We start from the raw sequence: 17219 nt of genomic DNA, 5'->3' as shown, positions 1-17219 counted from the left end.
TCATAATGTTTCTCTTTTTCTGAGGGACTTATTTCACTTAGCATAATACTCTCTAGTTTCATCCACGTCATTACAAATGGTAAGATTTCATTCATTTTTATGGCTGAGTAATATTCCATTGTGTATAAATATACCACATTTTCTTTATCCATTCATCAGCTGATGGACATTTGGGCTCTTTCCATAATTTGCCTATTGTTGATAATGCTGCTATAAACATTGGGGTTCAAGTGCCTCTCTGAATCAGTGTTTTGGTATCCTTTGGGTAAATATCTAGTAGTGCAAATGCTGGATCATAGGGTAGTTCTATTTTTAACTTTCTAAGGAACCTCCATACTGTTTTTCAGAGTGGCTGCACCAGTTTGCATTCCCACCAACAGTGCAAGTAGGTTCCCCTTTCTCTGCGTCTTTGCAAATCTGTTATTTCCTGTGTTGTTAATTTTAGCCATTCTGACAGGTGTGGGTGGTAGCTCATTGTAGTTTTGATATGTACTTCCCTGATGAGTGATGTTGAGCGTCTTTCCATGTGTCTGTTAGCCAGCTTTATATCTTCTTTGGAGAAATGTCTATTCATTTCTTAATTGGAATATTTGTTTTGGGGGGTATTGAGTTGATTAAGTTCTTTATAGATTTTGGATACTAATCCTTATCAGACACATCATTTGCAAATATCTTCTCCCATTCTGAAGGCTGCCTTTTATTTTGTTGATTATTTCCTTCGCTGTGCAGAAGCTTTTTTTCTTGATGGAAGACCCAATAGTTCATTTTTGCATTTGTTTCCCTTGCCTCAGGAGACATATCTCGTAAGAAGTTACTACACAACAGCCAAACTGTGCAAAGAGCCAAAATGTCCATTGACAGATGAATGGATAAAAAAGATGGGGTACACACACACACACACACACACACACACACACACACACACACACACACACAGTGGAATATTATGCAGCCATCAAAAGGAATGAAATCTTGTCATTTGCAATGACATGGATGGAACTGGAGGGTATTATGTGGAGCGAAATAAGTCAATCAGAGAAAGACATGTATCATATGACCTCACTGATATGAGGAATTCTTAATTTCAGGAAACAAACTGAGGGTTGCTGGAGTGGTGGGGGGTGGGAGGGATGGGGTGGCTGGGTGATAGACACTGGGGAGGGTATGTGCTATGGTGAGCGCTGTGAATTATGTAAGACTGTTGAATCACAGACCTGTACCTCTGAAACAAATAATATATTATGTTAAAAACAACAACAAAAAAGAAGATAGCAGGAGGGGAAAAATGAAGGGGGGGATGTGTCTGTTAGCCATTTGTATGTCTTCTTCAGTGTCTTTTCATATCTTCTGCCCATTTTTTGACTTGATTATTTGTTTTTTGGGTGTTGAGTTTGAGAAGTTCTTTAGAGATCTTGGATACCAGCCCTTTATCTGTAGTGTCATTTGCAAATATCTTCTCCCATTCTGTGGGTTGCCTCTTTGTTTTGTTGACTGTTTCCTTTGTTGTGCAGAAGCTCTTTATCTTGATGAAGTCCCAAAAGTTCATTTTTGCTTTTGTTTCACTAGCTTTTGGAGATGTATCATCATTAGCCATCAGGGAAATTCAAATTAAAACCACACTGAGATACCACCTTACACCAGTTAGAATGGCAAAAATGGACAGGGAAAGAAACAAATGTTGGAGAGGTTGTGGAGAAAGGGGAACCCTCTTACACTGTTGGTAGGAATGCAAGTTGGTACAGCCACTTTGGAAAACAGTGTGGAGGTTCCTCAAAAATTTTAAAATAGAGCTACCCTATGACCCAGCAATTGCACTCCGGGGTATTTATCCCAAAGACACAGATGTAGTGAAAAGAAGGGCCATATGCACCCTAATGTTCATAGCAGCAATGTCCACAATAGCCAAACTGTGGAAAGAGCCGAGATGCCCTTCAACAGAGGAATGGATAAAGAAGATGTGGTCCATATATACAATGGAATATTACTCAGCCATCAGAAAGGATGAATACCCAACTTTTACATCAACATGGATGGGACTGGAAGAGATGATGCTAAGTGAAATAAGCCAAGCAGAGAAAGTCAATTACCATATGGTTTCACTTATTTGTGGATCATAAGGAATAGCAGGGAGGACATTAGGAGAAGGAAGGGAAAAATGGAGGGAGAGATGAACCATGAGTGACTATGGACTCTGAGAAACAAACAGGGTTTTAGAGGGAAGGGGGGAGTGGGGATTGGTTAGCCCAGTGATGGGTATTAAGGTGGCGACGTACTGCATGGAGCACTGGATGTTATACGAAAACAATGGATCATGGATCACCACATCAAAAACTAATGATGTATTGTATGGTGACTAACATAATATAATTTTAAAAAAATGAAGGGGGGTAAATCGGAGGGGGAGATGAACCATTAGAGACTATGGACTCTGAAAAACAAACTGAGGGTTCTAGAGGGGAGGGGGGTGGGGGGATGGGTTAGCCCGGTGATGCTTATTAAAGAGGGCATGTACTGCATGGAGCACTGGGTCTTATACGAAAACAATGAATCATGGAACACTACATCAAAAACTAATGATGTAATGTATGGTGATTAACATAATAATAATAATAATAAAAAAAAGAAGTTACTATAGCCAATGTCCAAGAGGTTACCGCCTGTGTTCTCCTCTAGGATTTTGATAGTTTCCTGTCTCACACTTAGGTCTTTCATCCATTTTGAATTTATTTTTGTGTATGGTGTAAGAAAGCGGTCCAGTTTTCCCAACACCATTTGAAGAGACTGTCTTTTTCCCATTGAGTCTTTCCAGCTTTGTTGGATTAGTTGATCATATAGTTGTGGGTCCATTTCTGGGTTCTCTGTTCTGTTCCACTGATCTATGTGTCTGTTTTTCTGCCAGTACCATACTGTCTTGATCACTACAGCTTTGTAATATCACTTGAAGTCCAGAACTGTGATGCCTCAAGCTTTGCTTTTCTTTTTCAAGATTGCTTTGGCTATCTGGGGTCTTTTCTGGTTCCATATATATTTTAGGATTGTTTATTCTAACTGAAAAATGCTGGTGGTATTTTGATCAGGATTGCATTAAATGTGTAGATTGCTTTGGGTAGTATAGACGCTTTAACAATATTTGTTCTTCCTATCCATGAGCATGGAATGTTTTTCCATTTCTTTGTGTCACCTTCAATTTCTTTCCTATGTGTGTTATAGTTTTCAGAGTACAGATTTCCTACCTCTTTGGTTAGGTTTATTCCTAGGTATCTTATGGTTTTTGGTGCAATTGTAAATGGGAGCGATTCCTTGATTCATCCTTTCTGCTGCTTCATTATTGGTGTATAGAAATGCAACAGATTTCTGTACACTGATATTGCATCTTGTGACTTTACTAAATTCGTTTTAGTTCAGGAAACTATCAAAATCCTAGAGGAGAACACAGGCAGTAACCTCTTGGACATTGGCCATAGTAACTTCTTTTATTATTATTATTATTATTATTATTATTATTATGTTACGTTAATCACCATACAATTCAGTTCTAGCAATTTTTTTTGGTGGAGTCTTTTGGGCTTTTTTGGTTGTTTTTTTAAGATTTTGTTTTTTTTAAGTAATCTCTACATCCAACGTGGGGCTCAAACTCACAACCCCAAGATCAAAAGGCCTATGCTCTTCTGAATGAGCCAGCCAGGCGCCCCTTTTGGGTTTTCTATATAAAGTATTATGTCATCTTCCTTGCCGATTTGGATGCCTTTTATTTGTCTGATTGCTGAGGCTAGGACTTCCAGTACTATGTTAAATAACAACAGTGAGAGTGGATATCCCTGTCTTGTTCTGACTGTAGAGGAAAAGCTCTCAGTTTTCCCCCATTGAGGGTGATATTAGTTGTCGATCTTTCATATATATGGCTTTTAGGATGCTGAGGTATCTTCCCTCTATCTCTCCTTTGTTGAGAACTTTTATTAAGAATGGATGCTGTACTTTGTCAAATGCTGCTTCTGCGTCTATTGAGAGGATCATGTTTCTTTTCTTTTATTAATGTGGGGTATATCATGTTGATGGATTTGCAAATATTGAACCACCCTTGCAACCCAGGAATAAATTCCACTTGATCATGGTGAATGATTCTTTTAATGTACTGTGGGATTTGATTTGCTAGTATTTTGTTGAGAATTTTTGCATCCATGTTCATCAGGGATATTGGCCTGTAGTTCTGTTTTTTAGTGGAGTCTTTGGTTTTGAAATCAGGGTAATGCTGGCCTCATAGAATGAGTTTGGATTCCACTTCTGTTTTTTGGAATAGTTTGAAAAGAATAGGTTAAATTAACTCTTCTTTAAATGTTTGGTAGAATTCCCCTGGGAAGCCATCTGGTCCTGGGACTTTTGTTTTGTTCAGAGATTTTTTGATTACTGCTTCAGTTTCTTTGCTGATTATGGGTCTCTTCAAGTTCTCTATTTCTTCCTGTTTCAGGTTTGGTAGTTTATATGTTTCTAGGAATTTATCAATTTCTTCCAGATTGCCCAATTTGTTAGCATATAATTTTTCATAATGTTCTCTTTTGTTTGCATTTCTGTGGTGTTGGTTATTTCTCCTCTCTCATTTGTGATTTTATTTATTTGGGTCCTTTCTCTTTTCTTTTTGGTAAGAGTGACTAGGGGGTTATCAATTTTATTAATTCCTTCAAAGAACCAGCTCCTGGTTTCATTGATCTGTTCTACTGATTTTTTGTTTCTTTTTTAAAGATTTTATTTGAGAGAGGGAGCATAGAGGGAGAGTGAAAAGGAGAAGCAGACTCCCTGCTATGCAGGGAGCCCGACACAGTGCTTGATCCCAGGACACTGGGATCATGACTTGAGCCGAAGGCAGATGCTTAATTGACTGAGCCACCCAGGTGCCTCCTAGTTTTTTTGTTTCTGTATCATTTATTTCTACTCTAATCTTTATTATTTCCCTTCTTCTGCTGGCTTTAGGCAGAAGCAATATTTAAAAAGCAACAATTAAGCAAATATTTAATGGCTGGCATTTAGCTGAGAAAGGAGAAATCTGGATGGGTTCTGCCTTTTCTGAAAAGTAGTATGGCATTTGCCAATAATGCTCTGCTTTAGCAATGATGTAGTTTATACCCAAATTCTGACCACTTTAGTAACTTTCAATAGAACATTTCATAGAACATTGCTTCTAGTTAGCATAAATGATAGTAACAATTACTTACAGGACAGTATATGTATTTCAATCTAAATATGTTTAGAACCCATATAAAAAAATTACCTCATCCACCACCAAGGTAAAACTACTATCTGGGTGAAGTCTAGAAAATATTTAAGATGATAAAATTAAATCCCTTAGCAGTTTGAAAAGAGAAATACTATTTTATTATATTGAAATTTTTGCAAGGAGATTATTATTTTTTTCAGTCACTTAACAAAGAAAAAGTAAAGATTTTAGATCAAAGAAGCCTATCTAGAATTGGTCAAAAGTCCAAGGGTATTATGAGGATAACTCAGCAACTGCACAATGAAGATTTTCATAGAATAGCCAAATAACTGTTCACTGAATTTACTTAGTTAGCTTTGAGACACAGTTACCCAATGTAACTTTTGGCAAATTAAAACTTTAGAGACTTGCCAAAATGAATAAATATAATGCACTTAAGAAAGATACTGGACTACACAGAAGCAGAAAACACAACTGTACCTGGCCTAGTATATCCAAGGATGCCTTTGGATTTAAAATGAATTATGCAAAACTGAAAGGATGAAGCAACTACTAACAAAGTGAGACATATACAAACATCATTTATAGTTTATATGTTATCTTAACCAGAACCCCTACAAGGCAAAAGGTGGCCTTAGGTTGGATCATACAAAAGTACCATAAATAGCAGAAGGTAAGGTAGCATCTATAAAATTAGTAAAATGGGCCAGAGGGAATAAAGCCTGAGGCAGGAAAAAACATGAAAGTCAAAATATCTTGATTATCGTCCACATCTTAAGGAGCGGATTATCTACAATCTTGTGTCAAGGAACTGCTGAGAATGCAGATGTAGGTGAGAACCCACCACTTTACTAGAAATCATGAATCCAAGGTAGAAATCCTCTAGAAAATAATAAAACCGTTGTTAACCAATCCAACTATCTCTAAAAAGAATGCATATGTATATCCTAAGAACTAGAGGGTGCAAAGAATTGAAAGAGCCCAACTTCCATCTTTTGTTCATTCTACAAATCTTTCCCTGCTAAAGTATAGCACTGTTTCATTCATTCCACAAACATTTATTGAGTGTTTATTTTCCTAGACACTGTGTTGATGAGAGGTTACCAGAGTGAATAAGACACAGTCCAGAACCTTTGAGGATGTATAGCCTCAGAGGAAAGACAAACATCCTAGTAGATAGCGGTAATATAGTGTGGTCAATACAGTGATACATTTATGTGCAGTGTGCTCTGATAATGGAGGAGGTCACTCACTTAGCTCAGCCCAGAAATAGGTCAAGGAGAGAAGTTAGGGTTATTACGGTGGATTAAAGGATATCTGAAGTAGATTTTAAAAGATGAGAAATTACTAAGGTAAGTAACAGGGGAAAGAACATTTAAGACAAAGGAATAAATAGTAGGAGCATAGGATTGAGCATCAAACAGTTTGATTTATCGTAAAGGGGGTGAGGTGTGGAGTACCATGAGGAGATTATTATTAGAATGTAAGGATAGAGATGATGAGGAGTAGGAGAGGAGACTGACAATATACAGGTCAGATTGCAGCGGGACTATAATGCCATGCAAAGATTCTTAAACTTTATCTCATAGGTCATGGGGAGCCACTGTTAAGCAGGAGAATGACACAGAATCAATTTTACATTAAGTCACTCTAGCAACACTGTGGTGGATGAATCTGAGAGGGGGCAAGACTGGAGGTGGGACAACCAGTTGGAAGTGTACTGTGATAGGTCAGGCAAGAAATAATGAAGTCCTGAGCTAATACATAACCTTCTAACAAACCCCCTGTGCTGTTATACCCATAATTCAGGATGTTCACTGTATCAGAAGAACAAAAAATGAATGTGTTGACATATATATACATATATATGCATATATATATATGAACATACATATACACATATATATGTATATATATGAACATACATATACACATATATATGTATATATATATGAACATACATATATACATATATTTTTATACATAGTATTACATTATAGACTGTCTTTTTCCACATTAATCAAAAAGGACAAAGAAGGTTAGAAAACAAAAAGGAAAACAGAAGCTAAAATTCAAAACATTCTATTTATCTTAGAACTAGCAATTAATAATAAATTGTACCCTCAAAATGAGTTACTTTACTGGAAAAATAAATGGAATGTTTTTAGAAATTTAAATTTAGGATGAGGAAAATTATTCAGAAAGTTTCCTATAAAGTGTCTAAAATCAAGAACATTATCAGATTTCTCAGAATAATCTGTTAATAAAGAAAATCTAGAATACTAGGATCTATATAAATTAAAAGCAATAAAATAATTTAATAAAGAAAATAATATGACCTTAGTCTTAACAATTTATTTTGAGTTCCTCCTGCCATATATGCCATTTAATATTCATAAACCTTAGTGAGGAAGGACCATTATATTCATTTTGCAGATGAGAAAATAAAAGCTCAGATAAGTTTTATTTACCTAATAACTGGGACTTAAAGTTTGTCTGCCTTATATGACTAATATGCCTGAATATGTCTTACTTAAAGCCATTACTAGCCATATGTAAATAAAACTATGTAAGCATATCATAAGAATATTTTTATTTCACAAATGTAGCACTTCATATCAGAAAGCTAAGAATAGGCTTGGAAAGAGAATAAAACTTTGGGATCAAAGAGAACTTGGTCTAAATCTAGACTTTACCCTTTACTAGCTGTGGGAATTTTAGAAACTTCTCTGAGCTTCAACAAGTATAAAAGGGCTTATAAGACTTCAAAAAGTTCTTGCAAAGATCACATAGTGCCCAGTCCAGGTAAGTAATTAATCAATAGTAGCTAATGCTATTATTCATACATCAAGAAAAAATATAAATAAAACTAATACACTACATTTAAAACTGAAGTAAAAAATTTATTTAGGAATAGAACACTTCTTTTCCCTGCTATGAGTGTTTCTTTAGCCATAACAGGTATAGGCGTATATGCATACGGTTTACAATACCATATGTAACTTATAAGAATATATAGTCAATTCTTGCTAATACAAGAGCACATGAATACCGGTTTGCAGTTAATCTGTGATTAAAGTGCCATTAGGAACCCACCTTTCTCATCCTTATTAGAAAGAAGCTGCTAAGGAAACTATAATGCCCAATCTCTTCCCCCAACCACACATACACTGTAGCTCTCAAACAGCCACCAAAAGCATTTCCACTTATTCACACCCCATTTCCACTTGTTTACACCCAGAACACATTCAAGTGTTCTAGTCCCTTTGGCTCTTCAAATCTCACAGCTGGGTAAAGTTGGAAAAGGATCAGAATAATCAGTACTTGCTACTTCATTACTGGGACCCCTACAGAATTAATTCTTTCTGTTTGTGACATGATCCTCTCCGCTCAATTCTTACCCCAGTTGATTTATAGTTGACCATATTAAGGAGGTATAAATTAGAAATCTGTAACAACTTTCAACTGTTTTAGTTCATTAAAAAAAAATTGTTTTGCAAAACAAAATAAATTCTTGTCATTATATAATCATTTTAAGTTATTTCAAGTTTTTAGTCAGCTGAAATAATTTAACATTAATTATAATATTTACTATTATAGTACAGTTAAGCATTTTAGTAGTTAAAGTTAGGGATCTCATTAAGAATTAAATAATAAATCCCAGGTAAATAGTCCCTGAGGCCCAAGTTAATACGAAATCAATACTGCTATATATCTGTTATTATACATTATAAAAATTCCAGAAAAATTACCTTGGTGTTCTTCTAAATCCATGTCCAGTTGTCTAATTTCTTCATTAAACTGATTTATTTTTTCTTTTATATCTGTTAACCTGTTGAAAATATTATTTAATAAATTCAAGATAATTTAGATATTCAGTAGAAATATTTAATGATGTTAGGAAATCTTTTCTAAGTTGCAAAAATAGTATCTGTATATAATATGCCCTATTTTGAAGACAATACTATAAATTTAAAGAGAAAAGTCTTTTCCAGATCTTTCTTTAGGATTCATATTTAGAGTATAAGTATATCCTGAGAATGTTAGGTTGCCTGATTTCAAAAGCAGACCCTTCCCCAATGCTTCTTTTGAGCTTAACTTGTGATATTAAAGTGAAAAATCTTTAGCAACCTTCTTTTTTGTTGATTTGTACAAACTGAACTAAGTTGGCAAATTAGTCTTAAAAATTAGAAAATAAGAGAAAATTTACCATTGACTGAAGATTATATAGGTTAAAATTTTAACAAACAGCATCTATACTTGTTACAAAGCTATGGTAATTAAGATAGAGTGGTACTGGAATAAAGGAAGATATATACAGCAATGAAATAAAATTGAGAGTAAAGAAATGAGGCCCTGTAATTATATACAACCTATTTTGACAACGGTGTCAAAATAATTAAGTGGGTAAAGAATATTAGATAATATCTGTTGAAAGAATATTTCAAGAAATGTTGCTGGGACAATTGGATATGCAAAAACAAAAGAATAAAACTGAACTCCTACCTCATACCATATACAAAAGTTTACTTAAAATGGATCATAGATCTAAACATAAGGGCAAAACTATAAAATTCTAAGAATAAATCATAGGCATAAATCTTCCTGACTCTTGATTAGGAACTGGTTTCTTAGATAGGTCACCAAAACCATAAGCAACAAAAGAAAAAATAAACTAGACATTATCAAAATTTAAAACTTTTGTGCTTCAAAAGACACAACTAAGAAGATGAAAAGAACCCACAGAATGGGAGAGAAACTTTGCAAATAATTTATCTGATAAGAGACTTGTCTCTGGAACATATAAAGATTTCTTATAATAATAAAAAGATAAATAACCCAATTAAAAAATGGGCAAAGGAGGGGCACCTGGGTAGCTCAGTTGGTTAAGCTTGTGAGATTGAGCCCCGCATTGGCTCCTTGGTCAGCACGGAGGCTGCTTGAGATTCTTTCTCTCCCTCTCCCTCTGCCCCTGCCCCCACTCACGCAGGTACATGCTTGATTACTCTCTCTATCTAAAATAAATAAATAAATCCGGAAGGAGTTAAGATGGCAGAGGAGTAGGGGACTAAGTTCATCTGGTCCCTGGAATTCAGCTAGATAGTTATCAAATCATTCTGAACATCTGCGAAATCAATTGAAGATCTGAGAAAAGAAATGCTGCAATTCTACAAATAGAAAAGCGACCACTTTTTGAAAGGTAGGAGATGTGGAGATGTGAATCCAGGGCAATACACTGGAGGATACAGTGAGGGGAGGGAGCCTTGTTAAGGAGCCTACTGCAAAGTATTAAAGCAAAGGAGTGCAAAATTGGAACTTGTAGAGGTCTGCTATGGTGGGGGATGTCCCTGGCTTAAAGGTGCTTAGTTGATGAAGTGAGGCAGATTCCAGGTGCGAAAGCGAGGTCTCAGGAACCCTGGGGTCACAAAAAGAATGGGGGTGCCTGAGTGCAGGAGAGTTCCCAGGCATCAGAGTGGGGAAGCTGGCTGAAAAAAGTGAGTCTAAGTGCCAGCTTTATGCTCAGTGTTGCCAGACTGAGAACTGCTGCACAGTCACACAACTGCTTTCTGGGCAGCGATCCAGCAAAAGGCAGACGCACAGGTGACCCCGCTCCTGTTCCTAGGAGGAACAGTGTGGATCCGTGCCACAGGAATCCAAAAAGTCGGGAGACTCAAAACTGGGTTGCATGCCTGAGATAAAAACACTTGGTCACAAACTGGGTGAACACACAGTTTAGATGGAGACCAGGGAGACAAGAGTGATTGACTGCTTTTCTGTGAGGGCTCACTGAAGAGTGGGGGGCACAAACTTCAGCTCCAGGGCTAGAGATTGGGGCAACATCATTTTCATTCCTCCCCAACCCTTTGGTGCTGAAAGCCTTCAGGGAGCAAAGCAGAGTCACATAGGCAACCTGGAGCCACTCACACCGAGCCCAACTCCCTGGCAACAGCAGTGCAATTCCATCAGGGCAAGGACACCTGAGAATCAGCACAACGGGCCCCTACCCTCGAAGAATAGCAGGAATAACCAGCTAGCACAAAGTTTACTAATCACAGAGAATTTGCAAAACTTCAACTCTTGGGGAAAACAGTATATAGCATTCATGTTTTTTTTTAATTATTCTTTAGTTTTTCAGTTTTGTTTTTTTCCAGCTATTTTCTTATTTTTTCAATTCTTTTAAAAAAATTTTTATATATATTATATATTTTTTATTTTTGGTTTCCTTTCCTTTCATTGTATTTTATTTTATTTTTGTATATATATAAGTTTTTCTTTCTTTCCTATGTTGCAATCTAGTTTCTTTTAACAAACAGACCAAATACACCCAGGATCTTTTTGTTCTGTTTTACTTCTTGTTTGATTTTTTCTTATTTTGTTTTGTTTCTGTTTTCTTAGGGTTAGCTTTGTTTGCTTTTTTTCCTGGTGTTGTTGTTATTTTTGTCTTCTCTCTCTCTCTTTCTTCTATTCTTTTCTGGACATAATGATGAGACAGAGAAACTCACCCCAAAGGAAAGAACAGGAGGAAGTACTTACTGCCAGGGAATTAATCAATATGGATATAAGTAAGATGCCAGAACTAGAATTCAAAACAACGATTATAAAGATACTAGCTGGGCTCAAAAAAAGCACAGAAAACACCAGAGAATCCCTTACTGTAGAAACAGAAGAACTAAATTCTAATCAGGCCAAAATTAAAAATGCTATTACTGAGCTGCAGTAACGAATGGAGGCTCTTAACAGGTAGGATAAATGAGGCAGTCATACAGAAGAGAGTCAGTCATATAGAAGACAAAATGATAAGGAAGCTGAGAAAAAGAGAGAAAAACTACTACTGGATCACAAAGGGAGACTTCAAGAAATCAGTGATACCATAAAGCAAAATAATTTTCGAATAATACGGGTCCCAGAAGATGAAGAGACAGAGAGAGAGGCAGAAGGTTTATTTGGACAAATTATAGCTGAGAACTTCCCTAATCTGGGGAAGGAAATGGGCATTCTGGTCCAGGATGCACAGAGAACCCCCTCAAAATCAATCAGAATAGGTGAACACCTTGACATATAATAGTGAAACTTGCAAATTTCAAATATAAAGAGAAAATCCTGAAAGCAACTCAGGACAAGAGATCCTTAACCTACGGGGGTAGAAATATAAGAATGATAGCAGACCTGTTCACAGAAACCTGGCAGACCAGAAAGGCGTGGCATTGTATATTCAATGTGCTAAATGGGAAAAATATGCAGCCAAGAATACTTTATCCAGCAAGGCTGTCATTCAGAATAGAAGGAGAGATAAAGAGTTTCCAGGGCAAACAAAAACTAAAGGAATTTGTGAACACTAAACCAGCCCTGCAAGAAATATTAAAGGGGATCCTTTTAGCGAAGAGAGAGCCCCCAAAGAAACAAGGAACAAAAAGGAACATAGACAATCTACAGAAACAGTGACTTTACAGGTAATACAATGGCACTAAATTTATAACTTTCAATACTTACTCTAAATGTAAATGGACTAAAAACTCCAATCAAAAGACAAAGGGTATCAGATTGGATAAAAAAATAAGACCCATCAATATGGTATCTATAAGAGACTCATTTTTGACCCAAAGACACCTCCAGACTTGGGTGGAAAACGATATGTTAATGGACATCAAAAGAAAGCTGGGGTGGCAATCCTTATATCAGACAAACTAGATCTTAAAACAAAGACTGTAATAACAGATGAAGAAGGACACTATATCATAATAAAAGGGTCTATCCAACAACAAGATCTAACAATTGTAAATATCTATGCCCCTAAGTTGGGAACAGCCAATTATATAAATCATTTAATAACAAAATTAAAGAAACACATTGATAATAATGCAATAATAGTAGGGGACACCCCACACACTGCAATGGACAGATCATCTAAGCAGAAGATCAACAAGGAAACAGGGGCTTTGAATGACACACAGACATTCAGAACATTTCATCCTAAAAAAACAGAATACGCATTCTTCTCAAGTGCTCATGGGACATTCTCCAGAACAAATCACATACAGGGTCACAAATCAGGTCTCAAATGGTACCAAAAGTCATAGATTATACCATGCGTATTTTCAGACCACAGTGCTTTAAAATTTGAACTCAATCACAAGAGAAAATTTGGAAGGAACACAAACACATGGAGGTAAACGAGCATCTTAATAACCAGGAAATTAAAGAAGAATTTTAAAAATACATGGAAATGGGGTGCCTGGGTGGCTAAGTTGGTTAAGCGTCTGCCTTCAGCTCAGGTCATGATCCCAGGGTCCTTGGACTGAGCCCCGTGTTGGGCTCCCTGCTCAGTGGGGAGCCTGCTTCTCCCTCTCCCTCTGCCTTTCCCCCTGCTTGTGTGCTCTCTTTGTGCAAATAAATAAAATCTTAAAAAAAAAATACATGGAAACAAATGAAAAGAGAGAAGTATATAGCAATACAGGCCCTTCTCAAGAACGAAGAAAAGTCTCAAATACATAACCTAATCTTACACCTAAAGGGGCTGGAAAAAGAATAGCAAATAAAGCCTAAAGCCAGCAGGAGAAGAGAAATAATAAAGATCAGAGCAGAAATCAATGATATAGAAATAAAAAAAAAAAACAGTAGAACAGATCAATGAAACTAGGTGCTAGTTCTCTGAAAGAATTTATAAGATCTATAAACCCCTACCAGCCAGACTTATCAAAATGAAAAGAGAAAGGACCCAAATAAATAAAATCATAAATGAGAGAGATCACAACCAACACCAATGAAATACAAACAATTATAAGAACACATGATGAGCAACTTGTATGCCAACAAATTAGGCAATCTGGAAAAAACAGATGCATTCCTAGAAACATATAAACTACCAAAACTGAAACAGGAAGAAAAATAGAAAACCTGAACAGACCCATCACCAACAAAGAAATTGGAGCAGTAATCAAAAATCTCCCAACAAACAAGAGTCCAGGGCTGGATGGCCTCCCTGCAGAATTCTAACAAACATTTTAAGAAGAATTAATACTGGGGCGCCTGGGTGGCTCAGCTGGTTGAGCGACTGCCTTCGGCTCAGGTCATGATCCTGGGGTCCTAGGATCGAGTCCCGTATTGGGCTCCCCCTGCTCTGTGGGGGGCCTGCTTCTCCCTCTCCCTCTGCCTGCCACTCCCTCTTCTTGTGCTCTCTCTGTCAAATAAATAAATAAAATCTTAAAAAAAAAAGAATTAATACCTATTTTTCTGAAGCTGTTTCAAAAAATAGAAATGGAAGGAAAACTTCCAAACTCATTCTATGAGGCCAGAATTACGTAGATCCCAAAACCAGACAAAGATCCCACCAGAAAGGAGAATTACAGACCAATATCCCTGATGAACATGGATGCAAAAACTCTCACCAAGATACTAGCTAATAGGATCCAACAGTACATTAAAAAGATTATTCACCACAACCAAGTGGGATTTATTCCTGGGCTGCAAGGGTGGTTCAACATCCGCAAATCAGTCCATGTGATACACCACATTAATAAAAGAAAGGACAAAAACCATATGATGCTCTCAAAAGTTGCAGGAAAAGCATTTGACAAAATACAGCATCCTTTCTTGGTAAAAGCTTTGTGCAGCATAGGGATAGAAGGAACATACCTCGATATCCTAAAAGCCACTTATGAAAAACCCACAACAAGGATCATTCTCAATGGGGAAAAACTGAGTACTTTTCCCCTAAGGTCAGGAACATGACAGGGATGTCCGCTCTCACCACTGCTGTTCATCATAGTACTGGAAGTCTTAGCCTCAGCAATCAGACAACAAAAAGAAATAAAAGGCATCCAAATCAGCAAAAAAGAAGTCAAACTTTCACTCTTTTCAAATGACATGATACTCTATGTAGAAAACCCAAAAGAGTCCACCCAAAAACTGCTAGAACTGATACAGGAATTAAGCAGTCTCAGGATATAAAATTAATGCACACACAACATCAAGCACGTTCAGGGTGGTAGAGCTATAGACATAGGGGAAGAGAGGAAAAAAGAAAACAAGACAAAACCAGAGAGGGAGACAAACCATAAGAGACTCTTAATCATAGGAAACAAACTGAGTGTTGCTGGAGGGGAGGGAGATGGAGGAAAGGGTAACTGGGTGATGGACATTAAGGGAGGGCATGTGATGTAATGAGCACTGGGTATGAGACTGATGAATCACAGGCCTGTACCTCTGAAATCAATAATACATTAAATGTTAATTAACTGAATTTAAATTAAAAAATGTTAAAAAAAAATAGTTAACCAAGACTTAGGGGAAAAAAAAAATCAATGCACCGAAGTCAGTTGCATTTCTATACACTAACAATGAAGCAGGGGAAAGAGAAATCAAGGAATCAATCCCATTTACAATTGCACCAAAAACCATAAGATACCTCGGAATAAATCTGACCAAAGAGGTAAAGGATTTGTATGTACTCTGAAAACATGTTCACACAAAACTTATACGACAATGTTCATACCAGAATGATCCATCATAGGCAAAAATGGAAACAATCCAAATGCTATCAAATGATAACTGGATAAGTATGGCATAACCACACAATGGATTACTATTTGGCCAGAAAAAAAAAAAGGAAATTAAATACTAATGCATACTACAACACAGATGAACCTTGAAAACATTATGCTGAGTGAAAGAATCCAGCCACAAAGGACCACGATATTGTATGATTCCATGTATATAAAACATCCAGAATAGGCCAATCTATAGGGACATAAAGTAGAATGGTTACCTAGGGCTAGGAGTGATGGATGAGGGGGGTGAGGAAACGGATACTGGGTCTTACTGGGGAGATTAAACTGTTCTAAAAGTTACTGAGGTGATGGTCGCACAATTCTGAATACACTAAAAACCTCTGAATTGTACACTTTAAATATATGAATTGTATGGTATTATATCTTAATAAAGCTATTTTCTAAAAATAGGGGCATCTGGGTAGCTCAGGTGGTTAAGCTTCTAGCTCTTGATTTCAGCTCAGGCCATGATTTCAGGGTCATGAGATCAAGCTCCACACTGGGCTCTACACCGGATGTGGAGCCTGCTTAAGATTCTCTCTTTCCCTCTGCCCCTCCCCGTACTCAGCTCATGTTCTCTCTCTCTCAAAAATAATAATAATAATTATATTACGCAATGGCTCTTAACTAAACATTAAAAGAAATATTTAAAGTTGTAAATAAGATTGAAAGCTGTATCAATATTACCAGTGTGAACTATAGGAAAAGATAACTGTAACAATATGTACCTATTGCACATTTAGAATATAATTTAAAAGATGTGAAATGGATGTGATATGTCCTATTATAAAGTACTTACTGTCGCTCCATGCTGGCTATTTCCTGATTATCTTCTTTAACCTATAAAGGCATAAAAAGAAAACAGTACTTAAACAATTACTCATTGTTAGGGTACCTTAAACATAATTTCCTTCTAGGTATGCTGTACTAAAATGTCAAATGTAGTCTCTTTCCTAAAACGTATTTCTTAAAATTCAAACTTTGAAGTTAAAAAACACATCATTAAGTAACTATTCACAGATTTTTCCTTTTTCTTCAAAGGAAGGGTAATGACTGATACAGCTATACCTATCCACATGGCACCATGAGGTTAACATGTCTTCAGGCCTGGAACAGTTTACATAAATATCCAGGATTTTCAGGATATCTGAGACTGTCTCCCTTCACCCCCCCAACTCACACACACAAGGCAGGGGTTGCCAGATTTAGCAATTCTGAATTTCAGATAAACAAGGAATAACTTTTAGGGCATGTATATACCATGCCCTAATATACCATGCATACACACACACATTCTTACTCTAAACATTATTCACTGCTTTCTGAAATTAAAATTTAACTAGTTGTTCTGTATTTCATCTGACAGTCCTATCCCAAGATCACACTCTCCCTCCTCTGCCTCCGATGATCTCTTTCCAAGGAATTTCAGAGTCTAGATTTTCATAACTTTCTGGAATGATTCT

At 36.5% G+C, this 17219-nt stretch overlaps 1 protein-coding gene across 1 annotated transcript in view; it reads right to left on the bottom strand.

The window, feature by feature from the left end:
- Positions 1-17219, bottom strand: part of IFT74 (intraflagellar transport 74) — an 86142-nt gene that overhangs the window by 29562 nt on the left and 39361 nt on the right. Inside the window, exons 12-13 of the mRNA XM_028115183.2 lie at positions 16556-16596; positions 8962-9041 (exon numbers count right to left, since the gene is read on the bottom strand). Of these exons, the coding sequence (XP_027970984.1) occupies positions 8962-9041; positions 16556-16596 (121 nt within the window). The remainder of the gene's footprint in view (positions 1-8961; positions 9042-16555; positions 16597-17219) is intronic.

Source organism: Eumetopias jubatus, unplaced genomic scaffold (genome assembly GCF_037043125.1).
Source record: "Eumetopias jubatus isolate StellerSeaLion01/CBP00866 unplaced genomic scaffold, mEumJub1_p1.0 scaffold_15, whole genome shotgun sequence".
Classification (NCBI taxonomy): domain Eukaryota; kingdom Metazoa; phylum Chordata; class Mammalia; order Carnivora; family Otariidae; genus Eumetopias; species Eumetopias jubatus.
Note: the sequence above shows the minus strand (reverse complement) of the source record. Positions and strands in the feature narration are given on the sequence as shown.